At 38.0% G+C, this 21,216-nt stretch overlaps 1 protein-coding gene across 4 annotated transcripts in view; it reads right to left on the reverse strand.

Moving 5' to 3' along the window:
- The window catches only part of KHDRBS2 (KH RNA binding domain containing, signal transduction associated 2), a 572,215-nt gene that overhangs the window by 429,622 nt on the left and 121,377 nt on the right, over positions 1-21,216 (reverse strand). For 3 of the 4 annotated variants that reach the window (XM_073336333.1, XM_073336334.1, XM_073336332.1), the window contains exon 2: positions 10,338-10,465. The exons of the other annotated variant lie outside the window; for it this stretch is intronic. In XM_073336333.1, the coding sequence (XP_073192434.1) occupies positions 10,338-10,465 (128 nt within the window). The remainder of the gene's footprint in view (positions 1-10,337; positions 10,466-21,216) is intronic. 4 annotated transcript variants of the gene reach the window in all.

The raw sequence follows: 21,216 nt of genomic DNA on the forward strand, positions 1-21,216 counted from the left end.
TAAAATGAAACAAAGGGAATCAAGGATCTAAAAGTTCATCTGGAAGACATTGTCATTCTTTGCAATAAGGAACAATTTGATGAAAGTGTGTCTCTAACAGCAACCTGCAAAGAATTAAATACTTTAGTACCCCATAGAAGCTGGCTAGTACAATGGGAGTTGATTCTAATAGAAATGCTGTTAAAAATGTTAAAACCAACACGGCCAAATTAAATTCTCCAAGCATTGAGCAAAATTCCCTCAACCTGCAGCTGATCATGGAAAGGAAGGAGCTAAGGTGGTTGTTCCGTGCCAGCCATTTGATAATCTCGGGTCTTAACATTTGGACTCCTGATGGTGGACTACCACTTTTAGAGCTACCATTAATGCAATGGTCAAAGATGAGGTCCTAGGAGAGCTGGTAATAAAATAAAATAATAATAATTAATAATATAGTTACTTTAATTGTGAAATTTCATTTCTATTTTTATTGAAATACCACATTCATCTGCATTTTCTGACCAGCTTAGATTTTTTTTTAAAATCGACAGACTTCTGGATTCTCTGTTTGTGTTTTCTCTGCATCATGGACTCTTTTCCTATTGGTTATTTCAGTAACCATATACCTCCTTTAAAAATATTTCCCCACAAATTAGGGTGTCCAAGGAACTTTGAAGAGCAAAATCAAGTGTCTGAGGACACTGAAGAGAGGGAAAAGTGGTAAGGCAACACCCTCCCTGTTATTTAACTCAACTGTCTCCCCCTCTTCCCTTCCCCTCAAAATTCTTCCTAAGAGCTAGCGTATTAAACATTACATCCTCCTGGGATAGAGTTCCAATGCTTTTGGGTACCGCCAACCTCAAGCATTCAACAGTCATGAGTCCAGCCCCTACGCCCCTCCAATCATGAGCTTTTAAAAATAATACTGTATGCATCTTCTCAATTGTCCCATGATATAATGGCCTTTAGGGGTCATATTATCAGCCTTTTCTTTGCAATCATTGGGGGCATTTTTTTAAAATAAAAGCTGAACTTTTCATGTAATCACAAGAATTCAGGATTTGGGGCTTTAAGAAAAGCATCAGCTATCATAAAACTTATGATAAAACTGCAAGAGTTGGCAACACTGTTTTTTTCTAATATTTATGCTGAAACTTGTGCCAACGGTTCTGGGTAAATATTAAACTTGGGGGAGGGGCTATTTCCTGACTGATAAAAAACTTGGTAACACTGTCATCAGTTTGTGAATCTAAACTAAAACTAAACTAAAACTAAAAATGAGACCTGTGTGAAAAAGTTGCCAGTTTAGTGACTCCTGCTACCTATCAATAGCTGGTGGAGTATAAACCTTTTTGGGTGTATGATAAAGAACCTTTTACTTAAATAATTTAGTCAGCACCCCCTTTATAATGTAGCACAATGGAACCAAATACATCATAAAATATCAGGGTTGGAAGGGACCTCAGGAGGTCATCTAGTCCAGCCCCCTGCTCAAAGCAGGACCAATCCCCAATTTTTGCCCCAGATTCCTAAATAGCCCCTCAAGGATTGAACTCACAACCCTGGGTTTAGGAGGCCAATGCTCAAACCATTGTCCCCTCTTACATTTTGAGCTACTCTTCTAAAAAATACCATCAGCTTAGCTAGACAAGAGTTATTCTTCCGATCTACGTTATTGATTACTTAGTTTCCAGTATTTTTCAAAGTATGTAATCTTTTCACTTCTTAAAAGGTAAAAGTTGAAGTCCCCAATCTATAATTAGCCTTTTAGCTTTCCTTTTATAACAAATATCGACCTTCATCCAATCCCTGGGAACTTTTCCTTGCTTGATTGACATATCAAACTCTCCTGCTTCCATACATGTCAACAAGGGCCTCTCTTCATTTCTGGTTACAGCAATACTGCCAGTTCAGACTCGGTTTCCTCTGCAATTCTAATATCCTTTCACACCCACAAATCACTGCCTACTGCTCCCTCCACTCACTTGCTTAAAAAGGGTTCCAAACACACAAATCACCTGGAGATGCTTAACATAGCAAGAGTTGCTGTGACAACTGGACAGATAGCTGTCAGGCTCCCAGGAGAGTAACATATAAAAGGAAGAGGATGCTAAGAAAAAAAAATCACCATCTTCTCGAGTGGCGTTGTGCTTCTGTGACAGAACAAGGGCAGGAAACCCCAGCCTTCAGAATAAATTCTGTGGCTCTGGTGAGTGACCACAAAAGTTATTTACATGAAGGTATGAGTTTATGAAATCTGAGAAGATACAAACATTATTCAATACAAAATGACAACATTTTATAGAATAAATGTAATATTAAAGACAATAAATTATTTATACGTAGTACATATTTTCCCCTAGCTTGTTCACACATTTTATAAATTACTGCTTACACAAAGCGGAAACAATGAACAAATCCAGTTTTCACACAATGGTGAAATCCTGGCTTTATTGAAATCAAAGGAAAAACACCCACTCACTTGAATGGGGCTAGGACTTCCCCCAAATTGAACAATCTTGCAGTTGATATTGTGCACTATACACTTGGCCAAATTTTTCAAACCTTTTATGGTACAAAGGAGCACATGTACAAAGCAAGGCTTAAATGCTATACTTTTTATATGAATGCTACAGCAAAATGAGAATCGGAATTGACATAACAAAAATTAAATGCTACTAAATGGAAAAACATCTGCATTATGTACACAGCAGATTTATGAGACGTGCTTCATTTAATGAAGTGGATGCAGTAATATACTAATTAGAAAAATTGCACACTAGGATAAACTTAATGTTATTTCAAAAGGGAAGTTTTTGTCTTTCTTCAAAATAAAGCATAAAAAGTAAGGAGTGATTATGGATGGGCAAATGGATTTTTGATGTATTTGAAGAAAATGCATACATATGGAAGTTAGGGGAAAACATTCTTAGAACTATATGGTCCATCTCTGCTCTAATCGCTTGTTCTCCTTACACATATGCACATATTGCCATAGGGATAATGTCTGTAATAAAATGTGGTCTACACTACAAAATAGTTTGAGAACTCTTGGTCAATTGTATGAAATACGCCTGGTCTTTTCAGTGTATATATATATTGGTGATGCTTATTTGTGCAATAAAAAAAGAATTGATGTTGTGACAAAGTCAGGCCAGACAGCTGCAAGAGGGTCCTGGAAGGTATATATATTAACCTTAGAATGTTAAAGGCCTTTTTTCCTGCAAGCTGATAAACCATTATTTCAGGCCAATTAGGAATACGTGAATCTAATTAAGGGCTCCATGAGGCTTTTAAAAACCCTCCTCTGGGGAGAGCAAGGGAGGAGACAGGCAGGCAGGCAGGCAAGCAAGCAGTGGGAGAGGTTTAGATTGGATATTAGGAAAAACTTTTTCACTAAGAGGGTGGTGAAACACTGGAATGCGTTACCTAGGGAGGTGGTAGAATCTCCTTCCTTAGAGGTTTTTAAGGTCAGGCTTGACAAAGCCCTGGCTGGGATGATTTAACTGGGAATTGGTCCTGCTTCAAGCAGGGGGTTGGACTAGATGACCTTCTGGGGTCCCTTCCAACCCTGATATTCTATGATTCTAAGTAGGGAAATAGGCTGTTGCAGGCTGAGAGCCTGTTCTCCTTGCAATAGGGGAAACAGCCAAACCTGAGTGCCTACTAGGGGAAGGACTGACACCCCAGGGCAACCAACCGGGCAACACCTTGCCCCAGCGAGGGGGGCAGCAAAAGGTACCCCCCAGGTTTTTGTTTATGAGACTGTTTCCTTTTTGTTTGGTGGAGGATCACCCCTTAGGCTGACAGTCAGGCATACCCTGAAAATATGACCAAGGGAGCAGAGAATAGGGAAGGCAAACCCTGCCTGAGTGGGGTTGATTATCCCAGGCCCGCCATTGCCAGAGGGGGAAACACTAAGTCTAGTAAGAGGAAAAGGGGTGCCTTGCCACAGTGTATTCTATACAAAAAGACTTGTGTGCTTTGCTGATCTTCTGCTGCTGTTTTAACAATAAAATGTGGAAGGTACTGAACTACCAAACCTTATAAAAACGTAGACAGCTACAACAAAGGGTTCCAACGGCATCTTCCCCTTAGCTTGTGAGAACACCCATTCGATAAGAAGAGAGTGAGCTGTGTGTGTGTCTGCAGATGGGAAGAGTAACGGACTGAGGAATCTACAGTATTACTCGCTATTTCAATTGAACTAAACACACTCAAGAAGGGAAACTATTACTTGGCAAGAAAAATGATAGTCTGTGCACTTTATTTGAAATGGTTAAAAAAGTGTTCCGTATAAGTCAACTGGGTATATCAATAGTATAGGACTGAAAGATTTCTGTGATTTGAAGAAGGGTATGAAGATCTTGTTATGGGACTTTGGGATAATCTCCCCTTAGCCATTAAAAAATAAATTCTTGCCATTGTGTGCAATGTACTGCCTTCCATAAGAGGTAAAATGTGCCATTCACAAATATTTTTATGAGCCCCAGAAATAAGACATCGCTGGAAAGGAATGACTGAAGTACACATAGATTGAAAGTGAATGAGCCAGAGACAACAGTTGCTCCATTACAGGGATTGCATGGAATGTCATCAGGGGCATTGCCAACATTCTTGACTCATTTTGGGCACTCTTGTAGTATATAGTATTTTAAACTAAGAACCTGTCCCCCATATGCGGTATATCTGATTTGCAGAACAAGGCTGGACTTCAGAAAGTGAGCACATCATCTATAGTTCTTCCTATACATAGTGGTGCCACCAGAAGCAAAGCCATATTTAAACATGGCACTTGTTTGCAGGACACTAACAAGGTTTCTTTGGCCAAAAAATCCTTGGATGAACCAAATTATATGCTGGCTTCAGAAAAAAAACGAAAACAAAAAAACCCCTCTCTATTTATCTATAGCATACTGTTTATAAAAGTGTAACGTTAGCGCCCTCGTGGCCAATATGGAGTCTGCTCTGCAGGCAGCTCTGGCCAAGAGAAGGTGTGCACAGAAATGCAGCAGGGAAAGTCCCTCCCACCCCAGGAGCACCTGTTCCAAACCCCCCAGAGTGAACACACACACACACAGAAAGTACAATGGATATAACAAAGGGAGATATTTATTTACAGAAGGATGAGATGAGAAAAACAACAAGGGAAAATATAGGGGGAGCAGTAGAACAGGGTTGCATCCAAACCAAGGCCCCACAGGCCCAGTGGTAGCACAGTCTGAAAGGGCAGACACCGAGCAATGTGTCCGCACACAGAGTTCAGGAGGCCTGAGCAAATTTCCAGTTCAGTGCTGAGTCTTGGGAGCTCCTGGTTGTCTTCAGGGCCAGTAAACTTTCCCCAACAAACCCTTCCAGTGCCTCTTCTGCCACTCTCTGCAAAGCCACACAGAGCGATAACCTCCCCACTTAACTAGCTACAGCCCCCCTCCTTATTCCCAATGCAGAGTCACAAGCCCCAGTACTCACGGCACCATGCAGCTCTGGGCAGCTGTGATACTGGGTCCAGCTCCGGCCTGTCCTTCTCAGGCAATTCCCCCCAGCACAGTGCTCCTCCTGGCTCCTGTCCTGGGGTGTCCCTTATCGGCTCCCTGTCTCTCCTCAGCTTCAGGCAGGTTCTCTGCTGCTTCACTTTGCAAGGGCCTGCAGGCTGCAGCCCTTCTCTCTCTCTCCCTGGCTCCATAGCCCCACCTGGAGTTTCCCTCCTTTCTTTCACTGCTCCCCCTCCCCCCTTAGGAAAAAGATTTAAAGGGGCCATGCTTTCTAAACCCCAATGGGGTTTCACAAGGTTCAGACTAAGTTAACTCCTGTACTAGTCTATATCTAGGACCTCAGTAAGTGAAGGCATATCTTGAAGGGCAAAGTGAGTGATGATACAAGAGACAGCTGCACACACAAGTTAGGTAACAATCAATATTTAACTGTAAAATCCAGAGAAAAGTAACAAGCAAACAAATGAACCCAAAAACTTTCTGAGGTACAAGGAAGCTCCCAATAAAATATAAGGACTTAAGTAAGACAATCACAAGTTTAAAAGTTGTCTGTTTTCCCTTCCATTTTCCCATGACTCCTAGCTGTCCCTCTATTATTTCCATGCCACTTTTTTTCTTTTCTCGTTCTTATCTAGTGTTTTAAATTATTATTTTATGTCTTTTTCTTGCCTCTCTTTTCTTTTTCTTTGCAAAGAAACGTGTTTTCCTCTTATTCTTCATTGTCTCTTGCAATTACATTCCTTTCGGTTGCCCAACATCCCTCTTTGCTCTTTCCTATATTAACATACTCTAAGGGTATGTCTACACAGCAATTAAACACACACAGCTGACTCAGGCTCATGGAGCTCAGGCTACAGGGCTTTAAAATTGAGGTGTAGATGTTTGGGATCAGGCTGGAATTATCCTAATATAGACTACAGCTGGATTTAGGCTCTTTACAACTCAAACTCACATAATCTGTAATTTACATTCCTCCCTTACACATCAGCTCCAGGTTTGTCCCACTGAGTCAAACTAAGGCTTGGCCTACACTCACAATTTATGTTGGTATAACTACATTGCTCAGGAGTGTGGATTTTCTGTATCCCTGAGCAATTCAGTAAACCAACCTTAATCCCAGTGTAGTCAATGCTGTGTCAAAGGGAGGGCTTCTCCCATTGACATAGCTACCATCTCTTGGGGAGGTGGAGCATCTACACTGACTGGAGAAGCCCTCCCGTCGGCATGGGTAGCATCTTCACTAAAGTTCTACAGTGGCGCAGTTTAATCAGTGCAACTGCACTACTGCAGCCTTTTAAGTAAAGACAAGCCCTAAAAGACTAAGGGAGTTGTGAGTTATACTAACTTCCATGCCTATGGACTAGAAGAAAGGAGTGGTGCAGAAAAAGCAGCTAACAGGAGGACATAAGAACGTATAAATTAAAGACTTCTGTTTAAATTTAGCTAGGAAACAGTTGTGAGAAGGTGTAAATTAGGCCTTGTCTACACAGGGATTGAAATAATCAAACTGGGTGTAATTCACACCTTCAATTATTTTGGTGAAAGTCTGTGTGTTGATACTTTAATTTCAGAATAAAAGTATTCTATTTCAGTGTGCTGTGAGTTACACATAAATAGAATACTTCTGTTCTGAAATGAGAGCATCAACGATCACAGACTTGCAACAAAATAACTAATATTCTGAATTACAACCAATTTAGTTATTTTGGTTTCAAGTCCTTACAGTAAATTAGATTCCCTTACATATCAGATCTATGAGTAGGTGAGTGCAAGATGCTACCCAACACATCACCTCTGATTTTGGCCATTACTCTTTATCAGCAGAGGCATTTTGACATCTTCTCCTTAGAAAGAGTTAAAGAGTTAAATCTTTCCAGAATGTAATGTTACTTGAAATATAATATAAAATCTTTGTAAACACACCTCTTTGCATTTTGACACATTTAAGTTGCAGAGCTAAACAAAGTTGCAAGTTCAAAACCCAGTACTATCACTTTAGTATTTTCAGCTGGCTTGTCTAAGTTGGAAACTTTAGGCTCAAGGATCCTTCCTTGCTTAAACGAAAATAGGTTTGTGCCCTTACCTGACATAATAATATTAGTTATCACTAATCATGATCTCTGATGTTTTTTCTGCTGTCTCCAAGCAGCAACTTCAGGAATCAAATGATAGACACATGAGTGCAGATAAATTTATAACACTCATTCTGCATCTTGAAGAGTTGTTTAGATACTAGAAGCCTGTTGTGTGTTCAGTTTAATTTTAATCACCTCTAGCCATCTGCTTCTGAAACTGACTTTAGCTGGTCTATTCCTGTTATACTCTGGATAGTGATGCTCAACCTGTTTATCTAGAGCTGTGTTGTAGCACTTTATGATCCCATATGCAGTATAAAATAGGGCTTCAGTAGTGCAGAGGCCTTGACAGGGGCAAATTGCATCCAAAAACCTGATTTGTTGATTGGTAGCCGTAATTAAATAGCTGGGGCATATTTAGGTACCATTCAATGTATTTTCTTCCCCACAATCTGGTCAGGTGTTTTGATCCAAAGTTTTGTGCCCCCCATGCACACCCAGCAGACATGTATAGCTTTCCCCCTTCTTTTCAGATCTCCTCCAACAGTGCTCATTAGGAATTTTAAGTTTGTAATAGTTTATCAGTGATTGCTGATCACTAAAATAATTTTCTCGTAGAATACAGCACATAGAAGAAGCAGATCTATCTGGCCAAATAATATTACCATTTGATTTACATTTTTGTATGGCATATCCTTTTCCCATCTTCCCAGAAATGTAGGTTTCACTCTAATGAAGGGCTCTGATAAATGAACGAAATTATGCCCTTGTTGCCCAATTTACACATTGTACGTTTTCTAGAATAACATAGTGTTGGAATCTCTGATGAGTTAACATACTATTTAAGCAGTACAGACATTTATAAAAGGTAATCCTGGGCTGCCAAACTTAGCTCTGGTTTGATGATAACTCATTAATACTTTATTTTTACATATTTGACCTATTTAATGAATCCTTGAATCTTCCTAATCTTGAAACTTCCTGGCTTCTGCTGTGGATTGCATTCCAAATTCTTGCTAAGCAATCAATTCTAATGTTTCAGTTTGTAGACTGAGCTCTAGTTTGGGTGTCAGGAAGAAATATCCGCTAATCTCTATGCACAGCATTACAGAACTGGCTAGCAACGATTTGGAAAATTTTCACTTCCCCAAATGTAACTGATGATGGTTACTACCAAAGAAAGGGCACTGGATCAAACTGACCAATAGTCTGATCCAAACTGGCAAATTCTATGTTTCTAGAAAGAAGATAACAGATAGACGCAAAATACATGAAGATTTAAGAACTATACATGCTGAAGACAATGTTGGCAGGAAATCAATAACAGAAATTTCAGAGTCTATTTTATATTAATGAAAAAAATTCCTTACCTACAGTACAGATAATTTGTTTGACTGCTCAAAACATCCAGAAATATTTTATAATTTACATTTCTCATTAACATAACAAGTTAATTAAAGCAAATGAAGGTTAATTTAATCAGACACCGGTACTATATTTGAATAGATTATTGCATTTATCTATTAAATAGTTTGTCTTTTATTCTTCTATCCTCATTAAACAGTATTCTGAATAATTTGATTATCAGAAAAAGCTTTTATAAAGATACAGTATTACAGTATTCTTATTAAGAATTTCAGGTCACCTACAGCATTTATACAAAATGTTACAAATCTAGGCAAACTATCTCAGGCTATGAAGCAAGAAAGTAATTCTTTATATCACTGTGTGCGTTTCTAAGGTCTTTACCATTTGGATGATTACATTATCTCAGTTTTATATTCACTATTCGGGAGGTAAATGTCATCTTGAATCATTGAATCTCAATTTTTTACACTTTTCCTTTTGGTTGATAGGCTTTTTACCCATTGTAATTTATTACTATTACTGATGAAAGTATAAAACTAAAAAACTGAGAGTGTAATCAAGGCTAATGGTGAACCAAATACCATGTGATAATAAATTAACAAGAAAAAATGCTTTAGAGACAAATTGAGAGGTTTACCATTTCAGGTTGAATACTGTTACAACAACTGTTTATGTAAAATACAAGTCTGTACAAAGAAAATCACATTCTCTTCTTTTATGTAAAAATACAACATGTCTTGGCTCTTTATTATACAGAGCTATGGAGAGGCATTTTCAGCTTAAGAACCTACACTTCTGGTGAACGTAAGGTAATTGTGGGCTCTTTCATGACATAAATTTTCATTTATCATGACATATAATGGGGAAGAGACCAAACTACTAAATTAGAATAAGCTGTGACCAAAGCTGAATGAATTTTACAGGAAGGCATGTATATTGTTAAAGTCACTGCCCGTATTTATCCCATGACTGTTCCATTAAATTAGTATAACAAATGAAGAAGCTGAAGTGCATTTGAGCTGACTTTTCACAATTATTGGCCATGCCTTTATATTCTTGCTGTGAAATTATATTCTGTTCTCAATTTGGTCATTAAGTTTATACAACAACTAGGACAAATACTGCAGATTTTACTAAGAAGAAACTCCTTTGGCAAATCAATGAAACTTTTCCCTGATTAAGAACCTGATCCAAATGTAAAGACTTCCTTTGATTTCAATGGCTTTTGAATAAGGCCACAAGTTACAGTTTGGACCAAACTGCCTAATTACAGCAAAATCCAAGAATGAAACTGTCATCTGACTTTAAATATCCTGAAGGCCTGCACAGTGTTTCTAAAGTCAAGAAACAAAATAATTAAGCATATGGTTTGTCCACTTCTCTGCAGTGAAACACTAACACTATATTAAATTAGTTACAGTACCTTGGGATACTGTTTGACAGGGATCAGTACTCTTTCTGACAGCTTTATGTTTTTGTTGCTGATGACATCAAGGTATTTCTTTTCTTCATCTTCCTTTTTCCCATCAGAACCCTGAAATTTTTCAATTTCTGAAAAATTTAAAAAAAAGAAAGTAATCAGTGAGGTGATATTTGTCATCCTCAGAAATTCTACTACACATAATATGACTTTTTCTTATATTTATAAAAATATGATGTAATTCGACAAAAATCCAAAGAGTTGTAAATTTTGAGTTGTGTCTGGTCTTACTTAAGTCAATTTACAACTGGTTGGTTTTTTGTCCAATTACATCATATTTTTATAATCCTGCACCATTAACTCCAGTGAAACTAGGATTTGATACAAAGAGTGGCATTTAGGGAGGGAGGTTTAAAAGCACTCAGCATTGTTTACTTCTGCTCCCACTGATGTGGACGGTGGAACCCTACTGATTTCAATGGGGGGAAGAAATAGGCCAATGCTGAACATTTTTGAAAACCTCACCCTTAAACCTTTACCAAAGATTCCATTTAGTCATCCCAATCTGAGAAGAGAAGCACTTTGGCTATGCTTGATGGACCTCTGTAAATGAGACCTGCCACAGTCAGTAAGATTCAGTTTGCAATGTTTAGCTTACAGTGAAAGCATTCAAGAATGAAAGAATCATCTTGTCATTACTCTACTGATATTTTCCATGCAAGCGTAATTTTCATGGAGGTCATAAATGAAATTCAGGTCACTTTTCCAAATGAGATCACTTTCTTGCGTGTGTGTGCATGCAGACATCTGTGTTTATTTTTTACAGTGGTTACTGTTAAAACAAACAGTTTTAATCTGCTGATCATGCCAATAATAAAATATCCTGTTGGCTTTTTAATTTAGATCTCATGAAAAATTGGGATTAATAAGCTATTTATTGGACTGTAGTTAGTAGTTAGCAGTTAGCAGTTCAGGACCAACACTTTTTTTTTCACTAAAAAGCTTCTTATTCTACTTTTAAGCAGATATTAACTAATTTGCCCCTTTTATTTACTTGATACGTACAATTAAATCAAGTGACAGGATCAACTGTTACACTACATAATATCTTCTCTGAACTAAGATCAGGGCTGTTAGGTGACATAGTTCAGTACACAAGGGAATAATGATATTTAAAAAACACTTAACAGTTTCACAAAATCATCCTCAAAATTTATTCAAATTCACTTAGTTATGAACAATGTCACATACATTGACAACTGATAGTAACACTGTCAGCAAAGGCTAATGATAAACAGCAACACATCACTTTGAGGAGATGAGTCTAGTGATAGAGCTTAGTGATATCAGAGGGCATGATTACAAATTCAATATTTCTAGCAATATCATTATTACTAGTTATTAAGTGTAGCACCTAGGATATTATAGGTGCTTTCAAAACAAAGATTCCAGAAGGGGCAGTCCCTTATCCTGAGGAGCTTTCAATCACAAAGCAGAGGCAGATAACCGGAGATGAGTGGAAGGGGAACAATAATTAGCAACATATATGCAATTTCTCTGTAAGCACCAGGACAGAGGAGTGTTTAAGATACCACCATCTTCAGTATCTGTGGATAAATGTTGATCTTTTAACATTGACTACTCTAGGTCCAGCCTTACTTAAAACCTTCATTATTGATCAGCACTTAAATGTCACACTGATAGGCACCTTAGAAAAACAGACATAGAATGGATCTCAAATAGGAAGGAAACGGTGAGTAATTTAATTTTTCAGATGATACTAAATTTGAAAGGGAGACACAAATATTATTCAAGACAAGGAAATTGACTCATCAATACTCAAAGAAATAAAATGAGTTCCAAAAATGAGTTCCAATTTGGAAAAAAGCAGCCTAATATACTTGGAAACAAATGTGATACACAATATTCAATGGGAGGGAGAACTCAGGAAAGAAACATGGCTGAAATAGTATGAGTGATAGTGGACAGTTAATTAGGCATGAGTTTACACATATATGGCAGCAAAAATAGCCAGTGCATTCTACAGTAAATAGGTATTCTCATACATAGTTCTAATGCAGCCATACAGGGAATGTTCAATTTGTGGATTTTCATTACCAGAAAAATGGACACACTCCCTAGGGGGTTAAGAAAACATATAGCTTGTTTGGAAGTTGATTAAGATGACTAAACAGCAGGAAGGGAGAGGCATTATTTAGAGTGGTGCACAGAGTCATAAATAGGAGTAATGGGATCAAATTAAGAAAGGGACTATTTAGACTGCGAACCTGGAGATATTTCCTGGCAGGGAGAATGATTAGACTGTGAAATATTATCTAAGGAAAGTGGGGAAAGGCCTGTCACTATGGATATACAAATGAGACTGGGCAAAGCAAATGTAAATGTGCAACATGGGTAATTTGAACCAGCAGGGAAGATGGACTGACATGTCTAACCCATCTCTAAAAAAACAATGAATCTATAAAAAGAAAAGGAGTACTTGTGATACCTTAGAGACTAACAAATTTATTTGAGCATGAGCTTTCGTGAGCTACAGCTCACTTCATCGGATGCATTCAGTAGAAAATACAGTGGGGAGATTTATATACATAGAGAAAATGAAACAATGGGTGTTACCGTACACACTGTAACCAGAGTGATCACTTAAGGTGAGCTATTACCAGCAGGGGAGGGGGGGGGGGAAGAAAACCTTTTGTAGTGATAATCAAGGAGGGCCATTTCCAGCAGTTGACAAGAATGTCTGAGGAACAGTTCGGGGGGGGGGGGGTGAATAAACATGGGGAAATAGCTTTACTTTGTATAATGACCCATCCACTCCCAGTCTCTATTCAAGCCTAAGTTAATGGTATCCAGTTTGCAAATTAATTCCAAATTAGCAGTCTCTTGTTGGAATCTGTTTTTGAAATTTTTTTGTTGACGAATTGCCACTTTTAGGTCTGTAATCAAGTGACTGGAGAGATTGAAGTGTTCTCCAACTGGTTTTTGAATGTTATAATTCTTGACGTCTGATTTGTGTCCATTTATTCTTTTATGTAGAGAATGTCCAGTTTGACCAATGTACATGGCAGAGGGGCATTGCTGGCACATGATGGCATATATCACATTGGTAAATGTGCAGGTGAACAAGCCTCTGGTAGTGTGGCTGATGTGATTAGGCCCTATGATGGTGTCCCCTGAATAGATATGTGGACACAGTTGGCAACGGGCTTTGTTGCAAGGATAGGTTCTTGGGTTAGTGGTTCTGTTGTGTGTTGTGTGGTTGCTGGTGAGTATTTGCTTCAGCTTGGGGGGGCTGTCTGTAAGCAAGGACTGGCCTGTCTCCCAAGATCTGTGAGAGTGATGGGTTGTCCTTCAGGATAGGTTGTAGATCCTTGATGATGCGTTGGAGAGGTTTTAGATGGGGGCTGAAGGTGATGGCTAGTGGCGTTCTGTTATTTTATTTGTTGGGCTTGTCCTGTAGTAGGTGACTTCTGGGTACTCTTCTGGCTCTGTCAATCTGTTTCTTCACTTCAGCAGGTGGGTATTGTAGTTGTAAGAATGCTTGATAGAGATCTTGTAGGTCTTTGTCTCCGTCTGAGGGGTTGGAGCAAATGCGGTTGTATTGTAGAGCTTGGCTGTAGACAATGGATCGTGTGGTGTGGTCTGGATGAAAGCTGGAGGCATGCAGGTAGGAACAGCGGTCAGTAGGTTTCCGGTATACGGTGATGTTTATGTTATCATCGCTTATTAGCACCATAGTGTCCAGGAAGTGAATCTCTTGTGTGGACTGGTTCAGGCTGAGGTTGATGGTGGTTTACAGTGGCACTTTTAGTCTTCAAAGTAGTTTTTTCAACCCCAATTTAGGAAGGCACTTAAGCATATACTTAACTTTAATTTTGACTTTACTGGGACTTAAGGACAAGCTAAGGGCTGTCTTGAATAGGGATGATTTCCTGAACTGAGGCTTTAACATTAACTAAGTTATTCTCACAATATCCCTGTGTGGTAATTAAAGGAAAATTATTATTTCATAAACAGTAAAATGTAGCCTTTGGCAAGTGACATGGGGCAATATTTTTAAATCTGAGTGTTTAAATTTAGGCACTCAAATAAGCTACATGATTTTCAGAGGAGATGAACATCGACAAGTCCCATTAACCCCCTGTTTCCTCTGAAAACTCCTCACTATAATCATAGCAAGTAGTCTCTCTTTTAGAATATGTTTTTAAAAAATTGCTGCACCCATTTTCTTTAGTGCATGAGTATGAACATGCACATACTGAGAAGCATTCCTCACCCTCTATGAACTGCAAAATGTTTTTGAAAATAATCAGTTTCACTAAACAAGTTTATTTTGTCCCCTACTGCTGGCAGTGGACATTTTACTCAGAGGTGGTACAGTTAAACCAATTGCAATCTTGCTGAAATATAGGTTAACCAGTTAGATTTATTTCATTGGACCAACAATAAACATTCTTAAAGTGCAGATACTCACTATTAAACCAGTGCAAGAGTAGATACCATTTACTGAACTGTATTGTCTACCACTGGTGCCAAAAATAATATCATTTTACATCAAAATTGCTGCTACCAACAATAGGATCAATAATGCCAATTTTCAGCAAAAAACTTCCCCAAAATCTGATCTCTGTGACAGTACACTAGTGAAAATCATAAGTGACTCTAGCAATTTAAATGGAGTCATCAATCCAGATTTACAGAGATAAAAGTGAGTGAAAAATTTGACCCTGTTTTTCTGATACACTTCCTGCCACGAGGACATGGCTCAAAAATTCTTGTCATCATTAGGACCTTCAAAACACACGGCAATTAGCAAAAATTAGCTATTTCCTTAATCACTGATAATGTGTCTTTGCTTTATTGCAGTGATCAGCACCAGGGTAAAATCCTGGTCCCTCTGAAGGTAATGGCAAAACTCCCATTCACTTCAGTGGTACCTGGATTTCAACCCTAGGTCTGTAAAAAGTAAAAAATGTAAAATATAAGAAGTGTTTTTTTTAACTTAACAGTTATAGATATGGCTTTCCTTTTTCCATTGAGCAGGTATTAAGTGAATCCTGACATATTTTGGTTTACAGTATATGGCTCTTCCACAGAAAACCATACACACCATTTGGTATAGAAAGGACTTTTTCTGTTCACTGTATTTCAGTAGTGTGCGAATTTGAACAATTGCTTAAAAAAGAACATTTCTCCCCATACCCACATCCTTATCTTAGCAGTTTATCAGAACATCTTGTGAAATTCCACAAGTTCTCTTTAATCCACCACACCTTCAAAGGACCCACTTCATGACCCACCAACTGACAGGCGTGAGATCGCACTGCTGCTTATTATGCTTTCCCTTGGTCCAGCCACAGAGCTCAAAGGGATGCACTTATACTCTGCCCCATCACTACAGGGCTGATTATGCTGCTGTTCCAGTGATTAGGTTTGGGTCCTCAATTCTTCATGGCAGCCAAGTCTCTGATACTAGACCTTAGGGCTGGCGGTGAAACCTCCTTCCCTTATAGTGAAATTTAGCTACAAATAGATGGCCAGCATAAAGCCTATGTACCACTTATGGTTTAAGTAGGATTTAGATGATGCATAGGCCCTTAGGTCAAGATCCAAAAACTGCTGAAGTCAATGGAGAGACTCCCATTGATTTCAACTGGCTTTGGATCAGACCTTTTCTGAGCAACTGCTTGACACTAGAGGGCTACTAAAACATCCAAAGAGTTCTGGAATTAGAATAAGGAAGGAGAAGATGTGCCAGTTCTCAGAGTAGATACAATACATTCATGATGAAACTAAGATATAATGTAAACATGGGGGAAGTGAGCAGCACAATCTTATATGCTCATTCACTTTAAAAAAACAACAACAAAGCCTCCCTCCATAATACACATTCCCTATCTAACCCCATCAACAACAGAAAACCCACCCTCAGTGCAACATACATTATGAAAATACACTCAACAACTTTAGTTTTTAAAACAGTATTTCTTTTTTTTTTTCAATACAACCATTAGATGTTTTGTTTTTGCTAAAGGCCAGAGATACTATGGGATTTGAGAATAGTTAAGAGGGCAGGTCAATGAGCATCAGCATTGATTCAACAAGAAGAAAAACAAGAAATCCAGTGGAACATTTTCACCAACACTGATCCTACAAGAAAGGGGAAAACAGGAAAGAAAGCAGCTCTTGAGGAAAACTTCACACATTTTCCACCCACTTTTCCTCCAAGTTAACTGAATTAAAGCAAGAAGGCAGATTGCCATTCAATTACCTCCTATAGTACCTCTCAATCCTCAAGAACACTTCATTCTTGCCTTTCATCAGCAACACATATAGTTCTCTTGCACTTTCCTTCTGTACAATACACATTCATCTTATCTCTCTTAATTGGAAGAGAGCACACACATCACAGTCACACCAGGGGTCAGGTCAAAACCAAAGAAGAGTTGTTGGGTTAGAGAAATCTCTTACATTTTGGAAGACATATTTTTTCAAAAGAGAAATTATATATATATATATATAATTTCTCTTTGGTCAAAAATATTTCTAAAATGTAAGGGATTTCTCTAACTGAACAACTCTTCTTTGGTTTTGACCTGACCCCTGGTGTGACTGTGATGTGTATGCTCTCTTCCAATTAAGAGAGATAAGATGAATGTGTATTGTATTGTACAGAAGAAAAGTGTAAGAGAACTATATAATGTTCTATATATATACATATATATATATATATATATATATATATATATAAATGTATGTATAATGTATAATGTATATTATATCTTCTTGCTTTCTCATATATTCTACAGTGCCCCAGTGTCTCCTATGAATTTCTCAGGGGAGGAAAATTACCTTCATCCTTTGTCTGCCTGATCTATTGCAGGGTGGGAAAAAGCACACCAGAAAGAGAGAGTGGCTCTTGTTCTTTATAAACTATCTGCTTTACTTTTACAATGCCAATAAAATTATGTTAATTATAGTTCACTTCACTGTACTTGACATGTATTACAAAACTTGTGTCATGAATATAGTTTTTTCTATTAAAATTCGGCACCCCACAGTAAAAACATCCCCTTGCTATACGTAGAATCATGTCAAAACTCATCAAAAAATAATGTTCTTCTTGTCAGCCTGTCCAACCTACCATAACATGGAATCTACAAACACCTCCTTAATCTGTCACCATTTGCTTCCCATTTACAGGAATTATGCCAGCACTTACCTAGCTTCTTCTTGGGGAGCTAGCTTTTCAGTTTATTATATGACATTGCAAGTGGTGGCATGTCTTCATTAAAAAAACAAAATTTGCTCAATTTAACTATTTTCAAGAATGTTCTATTTCCAATTGGGAGAAATTTTCATTTCATCTGTGAATTATATCCACTATCTCTTGCATGTACCTAGCAATGTGTATCTAGTGTTAGGAGACATATGTTTGGTGCCCTACATACATAACTTCTAGGTGAGTGGAAGTGTTTGGGTGAAAGTATTTGAATGAGAAGAGAGTGAGTGTGATACTGTTTATAAGTACTTTTGTGTAATGACTTTGCCATATCACTGAAGATTCTCTTTTATTAATGACATTGTTATTACTATTATATATAGCACCATCAGTGTGCACGGTAGATAAAGGTGGATTTCCTGCCCCCAAAGTCTTTACAGCTTAAATTGTAAATGTAGCTCCCAATAATTCTGTGGGTTGAAAGCAAACACTAAACAGCTCCAATATCAACAACTGGGCAAATGAAAGTAAACTGATTGCCTGGAATCCCTGAACAGAGAACCTATCAAGAGAGAAAAAAGAACCAATAGGACCCAAATGATGGATTAACCCAAAAAATCAAATCTGGACAGCCAGTCGGAGCTAGAAGGAGTTACTGGGCCAGTACAACCAGCCACAATCCCTGGCAAATCTGTCAATGGCTGAATCCACCAACCCAACAGTGACATGCATCTGCTACCCCACACACCCTACCACAAGCTGGAATCATATGAGAGAGAGAGCAAGAGAGAGTGTGTGATTGTGAGTCCGAGCAATGAGAACAAAGAGCGAGGCGGGAAAGGAGATGAAACTCGGTGACCAGAGGGATACAACTGAATTAGAAGTGTGACTACTGGTCTTATCGGCTTTTAGAGTAACAGCCGTGTTAGTCTGTATTCGCAAAAAGAAAAGGAGTACTTGTGGCACCTTAGAGACTAACCAATTTATTTGAGCATAAGCTTTCGTGAGCTACAGCTCCGATGAAGTGAGCTGTAGCTCACGAAAGCTTATGCTCAAATAAATTGGTTAGTCTCTAAGGTGCCACAAGTCCTCCTTTTCTTTTAGTCTTACCTGCTAAGCGTTATACAAGAAGTCAGGGTAGAGGACCAGGGCTTGAGCAACTCCAGGATCTTCTTCACTCCAAAGGGGAAGATGACACCAAGACAGCTAATGCTATTTGTGCTACACTCTTCATGCATGAGTGGGTTCCAAGGTGAGAAAAGACCTGGTCCGTGGGATTCAGAATTAAACAGTATTCCCAGACAGGTAAAATCTCACACACATTTGAAGGAGGTATGTCAATGCCATAATCAACTTAAATGACACTTTGGAGCAAGGGTACAGTATTGTGGAAAAAGAGGGGTGATACATAAATGTATTTGTATGAAGAGCTGTAAAGTGCTTGAATCAATATATATTCTTAGCGCATGTACAGTAATTGAAACCAATAATTGTTTACTCAAAGTCTACAGAAGAATCCAACTCTGTCCTCTTAAACAGAAACAAAAAAAGAACAATCCAACAATAACCAAGCACCTGCCACTAATCCCTCAGGAAGAAAGCCTTAATACTAGGGCTGTCGATTAATCGCAGTTAACTTAAAAAATTAATAGCAATTAAAAAATTAATCACACTTTTAATCACACTGTTAAACAATAAAATACCAACTGCAATTTATTAAATATTTGTGGCTATTTTTCTACATTTTCAAATATACTGATTTCAATTACAACACAGAATACAAAGGGTACAGTGCTCACTTTATATTACTATTTTTATTACAAATATTTGCACTGTAAAATGATAAACAAAGAAATAGCATTTTTCAATTTATCTCTCACAAGTACTGAAGTACAATCACTTTATAGTGAAAGTGCAACTTACACAAGTAATTTTTTTTGTTATTTAATTGCACTCAAAACCAAAAAATATGTAAAACTTTAGAGCCTACAGATCCACTCAGCCCTACTTCTTGTTCAGCCAATCACTAAGACAAAGAAATTTGTTTACATTTACAGGACGTAATGCTGCCCGCTTCTTATTTACAATGTCACCTAAAAGTGAGAACACATGTTTGCATGGCACTTTTGTAGCCGGCATTGCAAGATATTTACCTGCCAGATATACTAAACATTTGAATGCCCCTTCAGGTTTCGGCCACGATTCCAGAGGACATGCTTCCATGCTGATGACACTCATTAAAAAAATAATGTGTTAATTAAATTTGTGACTGAACTCCTTGGGGGAGAATTGTATCTCTTCTGCCTTGTTTTATACAAATTCTGCCATATATTTCATATTATAGCAATCTCGACTGATGATCCAGCACATGTTCATTTTAAGAATACTTTCACTTCAGATCTGACAAAAGAAGGTACCAATGTGAGATTTCTAAAGATAACTACAGCACTCAACCCACGGTTTAAGAATCAGAAGTACCTTCCAAAATCTGAGAGGGACGAAGTGTGGAGCATGCTTTCAGAAGTCTTAAAAGAGCAGCACTCCAATGAGGAAACTTTAGAACTGAACCCCCCAAAAAGAAAATCAACCTTTTGCTGGTGGCATCAGATGATGAAAATAAATATATGTTGGTCCACACTGCTTTAGATGGTTATCGAGCAGAACCCATTATCAGCATAGACACATGTCCTCTAGGAGTCTAGAACAGTGGTTGAAGCATGAAGGGACATATGAATCTTTAGAGCACCTGGCACATAATTATCTTGCAACACCAGCTACAACAGTGCCATGTGAACGCCTGTTCTCACTTTCAGGTGATATTGTAAACAAGAAGCAGGCAGCGTTATCCCCTGCAAATGTAAACAAACTTGTTTGTCTGAGTGATTAACTGAACAAGAAGTAGGATGGAGTGGACTTATAGGCTCTAAAGTTTTACATTGTTTTATTTTTGAATGCAGTTATTTTTTGCACATAATTTACGTTTGTAAGTTCAACTTTCCTGATAAAGAGATTGCAGTACATTATTTGTATTAGGTAAATTGAAAAAATACTATTTATTTTGTTTTTTACTATGCAAAAATTTGTAATCAAAAATAATATAAGGTGAGCACTGTACACTTCGTATTCTGTGTAGTAACTGAAATCAATATATCTGAAAATGAAGAAAACATCCAAAATATTTAAATAAATGGTATTCTGTTTTTCATTAACAGTGCAATTAATCATGCAATTAATAACAATTATTTTTTAATTGCTTGATAGCCCTATTTAATGCATAGGTAGGCCTTTCAGGATATTCAGGAAGTTGATATATCTGGGATCTTATCTGTGGGGAAGTAAGATCCAGAGTAAAGGGCCCATGACTGAAAAAAACATTGCCCACAACCTCCTCCACTTTAAATCATTGGACTACGAGCTCGTGCAAGTCCACAGGTTTCAACTGTCACAGTATAACCAGAAGATAGATGTAATTTCTCATGCAGCAAAGTCCCAAGCCATATTGAAGCTTTATAGGTGAAAAGCTACACCTTGAGTTACACCCAGAAATGAGCTGGACACTGGTGCAAACTGTGAAGCTGAGGTTTTGTGTGCTTTCTGCAAATGGACTCCTGCGTGCAGGTGTTCCACTGCATTCTACAC

This window comes from Lepidochelys kempii, chromosome 3 (genome assembly GCF_965140285.1).
Source record: "Lepidochelys kempii isolate rLepKem1 chromosome 3, rLepKem1.hap1, whole genome shotgun sequence".
NCBI classification, from domain to species: Eukaryota; Metazoa; Chordata; order Testudines; family Cheloniidae; genus Lepidochelys; species Lepidochelys kempii.